The 12500-nt window shown below is 45.6% G+C and overlaps 1 protein-coding gene across 1 annotated transcript in view; it reads left to right on the top strand.

Annotated features, from left to right (window-relative positions):
• Positions 1-2940: 2940 nt before the first annotated feature.
• adcy5 (adenylate cyclase 5) overlaps positions 2941-12500 on the top strand; it is a gene marked incomplete at both ends in the record, with an annotated part of 169361 nt that continues 159801 nt past the window's right edge. Inside the window, one exon of the mRNA XM_083642258.1 lies at positions 2941-3858. Coding sequence (XP_083498384.1) covers positions 2941-3858 — 918 coding nt within the window. The remainder of the gene's footprint in view (positions 3859-12500) is intronic.

The following is a 12500-nucleotide window of genomic DNA, read 5'->3' as shown; positions in this document are numbered from 1 at the left end:
ATATCTGAACATTGGATAAAGCCAGGTTCAAAATTCTTGTTTCATTTTGTTGACATATAGAGCCAACGGTTGTAACAAGGGGGTTTGTTCAGATATCATTCATAGACTGATTTATATGACATATTATTCCATAAAACATGATGATTTTTTTTTTTTTTTTTACGACTGTTGACAGTATTTATGGAGTGATAAAAAGAGATATCCAAAATCCCTTCTGTAAAAACTTTTGGCTCTAATATGTCAACAATACAAAAAAATATATTTAAATGTAAGTAATCAACTGGGGAAGGTTCATGGTAATATCTATTAATTAAAATGTTTATCCTATTTACCTGTAGTGTCTGTTTTGGCAGGATCAGATTTAGGTGATTTTCAACACTTTCCCATCATAAGATTACCCCCCCCTCTCTCATTTAGAACATAAAGAGGACTCAAAATCCATTGAGTTTGCTTTTATTGCAATTAGTGAGAGAGTGACCCAAATTTTGTGGTAAAATTTGAATGGTCTGACTCTGAACTGAAGTAGAGCTTTTCAACGTGGGGGCGGGCCTCCCCACAGGGGCTCCAAACAGTTTCAGGGGAGGCTCAGTGAATAGAAGTGAAAAAATATGACATTATATCAAGAGGAGATCTCATAGAATAACCTAAATATGTGTGATTTTGTTAAAGAGATAGTTACTGATTTTCCCACTTTCCCAGAGTCACAAACTAATAAATGCTTCAGGCCGACCTGTTTTTTTTTATGTATTTTTTGTGTAGTCAGAAGTATGTCAAACAGCAATATCAGTCTGGCTCAAGTTGAGTGTCTATGGGATCGCTTTTTTCAAGCTTTGTCTGAAGGGAGGCCCACAGTCTCAAACTTTGAAAACCTGAAACCTGACCAGAACTAACACATTCCCTCAGTAACCATAACTTCAAATGAGTCAAGTAAGTATAGTGAAAATAAATTATTCATTTAATGGGGGGCCCATGAGACCTTATGGAGTCAATCCAACCAGACGTCTAAAACAGTGGTTCTCAAACCTTTTCACATCAAGTCAAGGACCCCTAAACTGACACAAATTTGACCATGGACCCCCATTTGATAAGATTTTGTCTGGGTCCCCCATTCGATAAGATTGGTGCTTTTAGAAGTTTGATTAGCCTACAGAAAGTGTATGAAACCCATGACCAAAAATAGTCATACATTCTGTCATTGTGTTACTTATGGATGGATGGAATTATAGTGAAAACAAATGATCTCCCTTCTTGCTGGGAGTGGGGGCCCCCTGGAACCCCTGGGGTCCACAGACCCCACTGCCTGGTCTAAACATAAAGGGTTAAATCCACAGGTTTGGGGTGTGTGTGTGTGTGTGTGTGTGTGTGTGTGTGTGTGTGTGTGTGTGTGTGTGTGTGTGTGTGTGTGTGTGTGTGTGTGTGTGTGTGTGTGTGTGTGTGTGTGTGAGTGATTGATAGTGTGTGTGTGTGTGTGTGTGTGTGTGTGTGTGTGTGTGTGTGTGTGTGTGTGTGTGTGTGTGTGTGTGGGTGGGTGGGGGGGGGGGGGGTTCCAGCTGTGTGAACATGGACTGTGCTGGGAGCGCGCAGCGTCCAGTTTGGATTGACAGCGCTGGCGGCCAATGAAAAGCCGCCAAAGCCTGACTCACCCCCTGCCCTTCCCAATGGAAACCAGCGGGAGAGGCGGGTCGCAGGAATCACCCTTGGTTGAATGGCCGCCGCCGTTAAGCAGCCACCAGCGGTAAATAGCTTATGATGCCACGCTCAAAACAAGCGCTGAGAAGCGGATACTGTGCGGCTGGGGGAGTGCAATTCGGCGTCGGATAGACTTTATTATAAAAATGACGACTGCTGTGTCGCCGTGGATGTGTTGAGCATGGACACCGGCCGCTGAACACCAAAACCCGGAGGAGTGAGTCGGTCTTTTGGGATTTGGGGAGTGATGAATGATGGACAGCTGTTGGACATTGATTCGGCGCAGAGGTACACGCTGACCTGATCATGCAATATAACACACCACACCAAGAAGAGAAGGTGTGTTGTTGTGTCGCCGCTGCTGCCTGAGAGAGAGAGAGAGAGAGAGAGGAGTAGCTGCTGACTTCTCCCCCTACGCATCGCACGTGTGAGGGTCGTGATGACGCTAAACGTGACCATGTAACTACGGAGGAGGCTGCCTGCAATGTGCAGTCAATACAGGTGCATCCAGACTTGAAGGCACCAAAACAGAGCATCGCCAACATGGGACTGCTTGCATTTTCGTTTTCCCTCCCCCCTCGCTGCTCACACACAGCGTTCCGTTCGCAAGGAAATAGGAAACGTGTCTGGAGATATAACGGGCTCACAATGTAGATGATGGTGTGCTATGATCGCAGTGTACCGTCAGTTGCGTAATGGTTTATTCCCTCTACAGCGCGCGCTGCTCTGCAGCCTCTCTTTGGATGGGCTAATTGGGCCTAATGATGTAGAGCCGAATCCTAATGCCCCCTGATATGGTTCCCCGTTGACTTTTGCGCATGTTCAATACTTTTTTTTATCCCCAGAGCAGTTCCTGGGTATAGCGTTAGTTGTCGTTACAGTCAGAAGTTTTAATAGGCTACTATGTCATTGTTTAAACATCAGAGAATGAATGTTTAGGCTACCTCTAAAGGAGTGTGACAAAACTGGTGACACCGACCACAGTTAGGATACTGACTGACTTTATAGGCTACTCAACGCAGTATGGGACTTCGATTGAAAACGCACTGTAGGCTACTTAAACAATAATTAGCCATGGGAAATAAAGACTACGGGACCAAATTCAACGTGGAGGTGTGATAGGCCATATTTGGTACTGAGTAATCGTTCTTTTTCACTGGAATAACATTCGTTCCTGTTTTCCTATTTCGGTAGGTACAACTTTCTCTCTGTGTGTTGTAGTCCGGTCCCGGTCGCTTTCCACTCTCCATCATGTCCAGATCGAATAGTGTCAGCCCACCCGGAGTCTGTGCGCCTGGGCTGGGGGGAGGGACTGAGCACAAATCAGCTTGGGGCGAGTCTGAGTCCGTCGCCAATGGGTACCCATACTCTACTAGATCTCCCCACAAAAAGCTCTCGCGCTCCAGTAGCCGATGGAGGGAAGAGGATGATCTGGACCACCGGCCGCCCGCACCGAGAGCCTCCACGACGGTCAGCTTCAGGTCCAGATCCGCTTGGCAAGAGCATGGAGAGGCGAGTCGAGACAAGAACCGCTCGTCCCTTAAACGCGCAGACGGAGAGGTGAGACCCAAGTCAGTGGAGCTGGGTCTGGAGAAGCTCAGGACGGGGGAGGAGGAGGGAGAGGTCATGCCCGAAGTGGACTTTTCCATGGTGGCCTGCTGCAACAGCGTCATGCACATTTTCAAGTCCAAGAAATTCCAGTCGGAGAAGTTGGAGACGCTCTATCAGCGCTACTTTTTCCGTCTCAACCAGAGCAGCTTGACCATGCTCATGGCCATGCTGGTGCTGGTCTACACGGTCATGCTGGGGTTCTACTGCGCTGGCGGGACGCCTCATGTCACCTACGTGGTGGTGTTTTCCACGGCCATCCTCCTCGTCCTCGTCCTTATGGTGGTTTGCAACAGAAACGGGTTCCACCAGGACCACATGTGGATAGTGTGCTATGTGGTCATACTGCTGGTACTGGTGGTGCAGGTGGTCGGAGTGTTTTTCGTGCGGCCGAGGAGTGCCTCTGAGGGGATTTGGTGGACCGTGTTCTTCATACATGTCATCTACACGCTGCTGCCCGTCAGGATGCGCGCCGCCGTCATCACTGGAGTTATACTGTCCACCATCCACGTGGCTATTTCTTGGAGCTTAAACGGCATGGACAGCTTTCTATGGAAGCAGGTATGTGTGACAGAAGTGTTACTTTGTTCAAAAAGTTTGTACCCTATTCATCCTCCTGACAGGCTGAGAAAGAGAACGGCAATGTCCGCTGTGCGTAATTACGGGGCCGCGCAATTACGCACGGTGGACAAAGTTAGTTAGGACATTTTCTTTATAGTTGCTCGTGTTGCGCTGTCTCTCGCACACAGTCAGATAGGCGAACAGAACAGGCAACTTCTCTAAGTAGACTAGTGTGATGTTAAGTGTAGCTACTGCAGTAATGGATTTAGTGGACAATATCGTGTCTGTGTTATTAATTGGCAATTATGTCTGTAATAGAGACAAGCACTTATGAGCTGTATGCTGGTTGCCACGGAAACTGTGTTGGCTGTTGCTCCTCTGACATGCAGAGCAAATGAGGTCTAGTGCAAGTGTGTACTCTAAACGCACTGAGACTGTCCTGGTTCGTTAAGTTGGGTGGGATTTCTTGCATGACAGTTCGTTTAGAGGTACATCTCTGACCAGGGGCCTCATAAGGCTTCAACACATTTTATGTAGCAAGGCCTAAACAACTTCATTCAATGAAATATGACCATGAGAAAGACTTGTTATGGACATTTTCGCTGAGTGCAACCTGTCAATTCCATCAATAAGCAATCAGTCATCAGGCATATTTGTAGGCCTAAGTCCCATGCTCGCTGGTAGGCCCATAGTATGTTAGACTTGTTTCTCATTCAGTTGATCCAAATGAAGGGGATCAAAATATCAGCATTGCTAAACACTCAAAGCTCCGCTGGCTGTGAAGCTGCATTGAGGCTTCCTAAAGAGGCTATTCATTTGCTGGAGGCATTGGTCATCACCACCACGAGCCAGAAAGTTGCCACGAGGTGTGTCATATAGGTGCTGTGACACACCATCCCGACACGAGGTGTGTCATATAGGTGGTGTGACACACCATCCCGACACGAGGTGTGTCATATAGGTGCTGTGACACACCATCCCGACACGAGGTGTGTCATATAGGTGGTGTGACACACCATCCCGACACGAGGTGTGTCATATAGGTGCTGTGACACACCATCCCGACACGAGGTGTGTCATATAGGTGCTGTGACACACCATCCCGACACGAGGTGTGTCATATAGGTGCTGTGACACACCATCCCGACAGCAATAGGCTACATGCACAACTTTTTTACTTCCTGAAATTAGTACAGCTTCTTTATTTCCTGTCCTACACTATTGGATGAACTGATTAATCAGGTGTGCCTGATCATTGTTGTGACTGCAGCACACCTGACATTAATCAGTTCATCCAATAGTGATGACAGGAAATGAAGAAGCTGTACTAATTTCAGGAAGTAGTGGAGTTGTGCATGTAGCCCATTAGTTCCATATAGCTCTTCAACTTGAGCTCTTAGTTCATTATGGTTGAATAGTAATTGTTACATACGTAAACATTACACATTGAACTGAACAGAATCTATATATCTATATATCTATATATACTGTATATATATATATATACACATGCATGCATGCACACACACACACACACACACACACACACACACACACACACACACACACACACACACAAACACAAACAATGGAAAAAGTTTAACAATCATATATTCATATAAGGAGTATACTGTAGCCTGCCCTATTGTGTCCTTGGTATTCAATAGTAAGTTTTTAGTGACCCTTGTGCTTTGTGGTATGTTTTTTTTTAAATCTCCTGTTACAGTATAATATTCCTCCTAATGCTGTGATATTTGTCCAGTATCTTTCTAAAATGCAATATAGGATTACTATAGTTCTTTTTCATAAAGGTTCATCTTCTCTTGAGAACACAGCATTGAAATAAAGACTGTCCATATGGGATGGATCTTCTCTGACATTCAGTCCTGCTTAGTTAATTTATTCCATGTTTTATTTTTACAGGGTTTATTTATTGCATGTGCAGGCAACAGCCTAGACACAATAAATCCTGCTCACCCTTAACCAGTGTTGGCTCTGCTGCTTAAGTACATTTCTAAGCCCAGATACTCCTCATATTTAGGATTCATGCTACACTAATGATTAGAGCTACAACGATTAATCGATTAGTCTATCGACAGAAAATTAATCGACAACTATTTTGATAATCGATTAATCGTTTTGAGCACAAGAGAAAAGGTCTAAATTCTCTAATTCCAGCTTCTTAAATGTGAATATTTTCTGGTTTCTTTACTCCTCTATGACAGTAAACTGATATCTTTCAGTTGTTGACAAAACAAGAGATTTGAGGGCGTCATCTTGGGCTTTGGGAAACACTGATCATCATTTGCTACCATTTTCTGACATTTTATAGACCAAACAACTAATCGATTAATCAAGAAAATAATCGACAGATTAATCGATTATGAAAATAATCGTTAGTTGCTGCCCTACTAATGATTTGGTTATAGTATATGAGAGCCAGTCATCATATGGGGCTTGGCATGCAACATTAACCTGGAACAAAGTCCCTAATCTGAGCGTAAATTTCACTAATCTTGGCCTTACCCCAAAATCCGTATGCTGACACATATTTAGCTCTTGAAACTAAGTGTTATTGTGGCTCACGTTCAGATTTTGGAAATACTGGGTTGACTGTAGGTTGGTGGCTTTATTTGATAGGAAGTTTTATGAAGCTGTCGGCACGCAGTACACTTCCAGGGGATATTGGTTTTTATGTGCTAGGCCAACATGTTCCTAATAAAGTTGGTTGTATTTTTACAACTTAAATCAAAACAGGCCCATATTACAGATGGGTTGAATTTTCCACCGTTATTTAAAGGTACATTTGTTTCACTTTCCTCTCTAGGACTTGATGGTAGTTTCGTAACCCCCGACCTCTGAGTCTGTCTGCACTCCTCTTACCACTTATCTCATTCTTCTTAGAGAAGTGGATGAGTGGCAGATAGAAGTGTGTGTGTGTGTGTGTGTGTGTGTGTGTGTGTGTGTGTGTGTGTGTGTGTGTGTGTGTGTGTGTGTGTGTGTGTGTGTGTGTGTGTGTGTGTGTGTGTGTGTGTGTGCATAGAATTTAGGCGAGGGAAACAATGTCATATTGCTTCTCTCTGACTGATGCTTTGCCTTCTCCCTCTCTCTCGACTCTCTCTCTCTCTCTGTCTCTCTGTCTCTCTCTCTCTCTCTCTGTATCTCTCTCTCTCTCTCTCTCTCTCTGTCTCTCTGTCTGTCTCTCTGTCTCTCTGTCTCTCTCTCTCTCTCTGTCTCTCTGTCTCCCTCTCTCTCTCTGTCTCTCTCTCTCGCTCTCTTGACTCTCTCTCTCTCCCTCTCTCGACTCTCTCTCTCTGTCTCTCTCCCTCTCTCGACTCTCTCTGTCTCTCTCTCTCTCTCTCTCTCTCTCTCTCTCTCTCTCTCTCTGTATCGCTTTATGTTGTCAATTATGAAGGAAAAAAGCTTTCACACACCTAGGCTCAACAGGTGCGTCGGAGAAGGACAAAACCCGACACAGTACAAGAATAAGCTCCCGCACACTGTCTCCACATGCAGAGGAATCTGATGAAAGTCTTACGACCGAAACGTTATTCTTTTTCTTTGACTTATTAAACTTTTATTTGCATGTGGAGACAGTGTGCGGGAGTTTATTCTTGTATGTTGTCAATTATACCATAGATCACGGATACTCAAACTTGCTTTGCCTGGGGGCCACTTTTGCAAAATGACAGGAGGCAAGGGGCCAGTCAATTGTCAATAAACATTAATATAAATTTTTCTGTAGCAGATTGTAGGATTTTGGGGTGTCAGCAGGAGTTTAGTCTCACATTCTTTTGCATAGTTAATACATATACTGTAAGTGCCTGGGTGGCGAGCAGACAGCCATATTTGACAATTTAGCTGGAGCTCAGTCAAATTTTATTTAATCTTAGTTTTCATTGTGAATTAGGAAATTGTCGGGGGGCCACTCTGCACCCTAACGCGGGCCGCATCTGGCCAACTGTTAGCAGCAAGTCTATTGAATGCAAATGGTCACATGGTCACGTCTCCCCAAGTCTCGTTACTCCCCCCCCCCTCCGCCCCCACTTGGAGATCGTGAGTTCCCCAAACTGCGCACAAACCACACATATAAACACAAAGCTGCCCGTTGTCTGCTCAATACAGTTGAAACTAAGATATTAAATTAATTATTACATATTTTTTCTAGCCACAGATTTAGCTACTACATCAATGAACTTTTTTAGCTAATCGCTCCATGCTAACATGAGTTCCTGTTGCCAAATCTCGCGAGAGTGTGCTCCTGATCTGGCGTCGGAGAATATTTACTGTAATGAATATGGGGGCTATGGGATCTGTCATAATCTGAGATCACGTTGACTTTTCCCGTTGACTCCAATAGACTCAGAACCTGCCGAAAACCTCCTAAGTGGGCGTGTCCGTGGAAAACCATGAGCAAAACCCACGTGCCAAAATGACAGGAAGTGAGTTGAAGTTGGGCCGTCTTCCTTGAAATCCCATCGTCTTTGATTATACTCTTTCTAGGCTCCAACGAATGGCCTTTACGCAGCTCCCCCCTCTCTCCTCTGCCTTTACGCAGCTCCCCCCTCTCTCCTCTGTCTTTACGCAGCTCCCCCCTCTCTCCTCTGTCTTTACGCAGCTCCCCCCTCTTTCCTCTGCCTTTACGCAGCTCCCCCCTCTCTCCTCTGTCTTTACGCAGCTCCCCCCTCTCTCCTCTGTCTTTACGCAGCTCCCCCCTCTCTCCTCTGTCTTTACGCAGCTCCCCCCTCTCTCCTCTGTCTTTACGCAGCTCCCCCCTCTCTCCTCTGTCTTTACGCAGCTCCCCCCTCTCTCCTCTGCCTTTACGCAGCTCCCCCCTCTCTCCTCTGTCTTTACGCAGCTCCCCCCTCTCTCCTCTGCCTTTACGCAGCTCCCCCCTCTCTCCTCTGTCTTTACGCAGCTCCCCCCTCTCTCCTCTGTCTTTACGCAGCTCCCCCCTCTCTCCTCTGCCTTTACGCAGCTCCCCCCTCTCTCCTCTGCCTTTACGCAGCTCCCCCCTCTCTCCTCTGTCTTTACGCAGCTCCCCCCTCTCTCCTCTGCCTTTACGCAGCTCCCCCCTCTCTCCTCTGCCTTTACGCAGCTCCCCCCTCTCTCCTCTGCCTTTACGCAGCTCCCCCCTCTCTCCTCTGCCTTTACGCAGCTCCCCCCTCTCTCCTCTGCCTTTACGCAGCTCCCCCCTCTCTCCTCTGCCTTTACGCAGCTCCCCCCTCTCTCCTCTGCCTTTACGCAGCTCCCCCCTCTCTCCTCTGTCTCGTTCTCTCTACCCCCTCCAGCCCCTTCCTACACTAGTTTGTCCTGCTCTACTCGGCTTGTTTGAGGCTACCAGTCCTTCTACCACTCATGTGCTCCAACAATGCAGCTCTTCCAGAGTGGCACTTAAAAAAAGAAGCAGCAGAGAATGGAAATAGTACCGTCCTCAGTCCACTATTGACGCTTTTAAGATGCGTATAAAATGAGCTATTTTAAGTGCAGACAATGAACTCCCGAAATGAATGAAAAATGAAAGGATACAAATGCAATGCAAAGCTGCCACAGTATGCACGTCCAACTCAGAAAGAACACTCCAGTTTATTATAAGCCCATGCCTGAGCAGCTGAGCAGCTTCCTAACAGCTACATGGCACATTCACGACTACTGATTCAAGTCTCATCTGATGTTCCTAAGAATGAATGTGTTATACTATATTATTATTATTATACTTTACACCGGAAAGGATGTACGGCTTTACCCTTTTTTCTTTCATGTCTTTGTTTCTATTTGTAATGGAAGTTTGATTATACAGGCAGCCTGCCGAGTTTCAGTTTTTGTGATAAGGCCACATCATGTGACCCTGCGCCTACAGTAATTGTATTTTGTGTGAAAGCTGCGTGGTCATTTGTTGTGTTGATGTCAGTGTGTGGGAACAGGCTGATGTATTTGTTGCTCTTTCCTCGCCATGCTGTTGTTTTAGCATATTTGATCTCCCCTGTTTACAGAGGTCTGAAGCAGTCTCCTCTCCGGGTGAGGCCACTGTGTTTATATGAGATCTTCTTCTACACAAATACTCCCGGAAATACTCTGCCTCGAATCTTTAGAAATATAACAGTCTAATACTCTGCCTCGAATCTTTAGAAATATAACAGTCCACCTCTATTCTTAAGCCCTAAACGCACATCAGACGCTCGCGTTTTGAAGTCCACCTATTGTTTTAAATGGCCGAACACGCACCAAGAGCGTTCTGACACGCGTCAAACTGCCTTGACGCCCGTACTCCCAACCTGTTTACATTTTGGAGCGTCAAATGAGGTTCCAGCAGCAAAGTAGGGGTGGGAATCGCTGAGTAGCTCACGATACGATATCGTCACGATACTTGGCCCTCGATAACGATATTATCACGATACAGCGATACTGCGATAATCGATATATTGGAAGACGATACATCACGATACCTGTGTAACTGAAGAGAAAAAAATACCCCTAAAAGGCAAGAAGCAGGTATTATGTATTTATTAGCAGAATTGACATGAACTCTCTCAGAGTTCACTCACTCACTCATACCATTTTCGATACACGGAGGAAAAGTTACACATTAAGTCTTTTTATTATTATTATTAAAACAAGAAAACCTATATAACCTACCTACCTATATCATTTCTAAAAGTAGATATTAATGATCAAACATTTCCATTCATGTAGCCTACAGTATTTATGTTTTTGTTTCAACTACAAACATAAATAAACGTCAACTTGAAACTATGTTTGAACTACCACACACAGCATAATATTTTAGCCTGTTTATTAAAAAAAAAAAAAAAAAAAAAAACTTTTTTTTTTTTTTTTTTTTTAAATAAACATATCGATACTTGGTGCTAGTGTATCGATAACGTATCGCAAGTGGAAATATCGCGATACCGTGAGTATCGATATTTTGTCCCACCCCTACAGCAAAGTGCTCTGAATCCCCCCGCCCCTGCCCCTCCCTCTCTGCCCACTTCCATCCCCGTCTGTCTCGATATGCTCCTCAAACAAATCTCACGGCAGTTTAAATACAGCCAGCATTAATAGGCTACGCTACACTATAACAAGACTCGGCTAGCAAAATATAGCCTATCCCTGGATGTCATGATGAGATTGGTGAAAGTTTGGACAGAATGATTGCATCATTTCCTCCAGCAGCGCTGCCATTAGTGGCCTTTTCCCCTAAATACTGATGATTCTGTCATATACATTTCAGATCTGATGCTTGCAGTGCGCTATAGGGACAGAAATTGCTGCGCGTCAAGTTTCGCTCCCTGTGCGTTTTGAGCTTTAAAGGGGACCTATTATGCTTTTCCTTATTTTGTGTCATATACGGTATACTGTTACATGTTTTATTTTTCCTGATTTTCCCCCCATTTTCTCCCCAGTTGTACTACCAATTTCCCCCGTGCTGCCCCGGTCGCTGCTCCACCCTCTGCCGATCTGGGGAGAGCCGTAGACTAGCTCCATGCTTCCTCCGACACATGCACAGTTGCCAGGCGCTTCTTTTCACCTGAGAGCAGGGAGCTTCACCGGCAGGACGTAGCACATGGGAGGATCACGCTATTCCCACCAGTTCCCTTCCGCCCCGAACAGACACCTCGGCCGACCAGAGGAGGCGCTAGTGCAGCGACATGGACATATACCCTCAATCCTGCTTCCCACCCGCAGACACAGCCAATCGTGCCTGTATGGGCGCTCGACCAAGCCGGAGGTAACACGGGGGCGCGAACCTGCGACCCTCGTGTTGGTAGGCAGGGAATCTACCGCTGCATTACCCGGACTTTAGACTGCTCTTAATGAGGTTACAAGAGCTGAATGAGAACACGGGTCTAGGTGAGGTCAGATAGACGCTGATCAAAGAGTATTGAAGGCAAGAGTCGACCCTCTAGTGTTTTTTTTACAACAGCGCTGCCGCCATTTTGGCCTGAAAACTGCCTCCTTGAGACAACATCAGAACGTTCATCAGAACCATGACGGCGAATCAGAGAGTCTCCTCCAGGCCAAAATGGCGGAATTGCTCTATGCTGATATTGCAATGGAACGATGTATTAGATGTCACTTGTTATCAATTTAAGTTATTTGCCCTAATTGCCTCCGATGGTTATTGCTCAGCCAGGCCCCGCCCCTGCACCGTTCAAACCATACACAACCAGTGGGATCCTATAGCGGCTGCCTTGAGTACGTGATGTCACAATTCTCTCTACCATACTTTTTTATACAGGCTGTACTTTTGACTAAATTCACACATTTTAAAACTAGTACATACATATATTATGCAGTACATCAAACCATTCAGCTACTTGTGCTCTCACTCACGATAGTTTTTGAGATAATAACGTTTGTTTGACACTTGCCTTATAACATCTAGGGACAAACATTGCAAACTAGCTTAAGGCTGGCTCACACTACAGGATTTTCGGGCCGATTTATGCCCGATTCACCCCTCCCGAGAATCGGAGGAGAAATCTGGCCTGGCAGCTTGCCAAGCTTGGTCGGGCCCGACTTTCGGCACCGATTATCTTGTAGTGTGAGCTGTTTGCAGATCCAATCTTAACCCTCCCGATCTGCTCACAGCCTCATCGGGGCCGTCCCGATCATATCAAACATGTTTGATAATTAGGACT

The sequence above is a fragment of the Poromitra crassiceps genome (genome assembly GCF_964638095.1).
Source record: "Poromitra crassiceps genome assembly, chromosome: 8".
Lineage (NCBI taxonomy): Eukaryota > Metazoa > Chordata > Actinopteri > Beryciformes > Melamphaidae > Poromitra > Poromitra crassiceps.
This window is presented reverse-complemented; position numbering and strand designations above follow the sequence as displayed.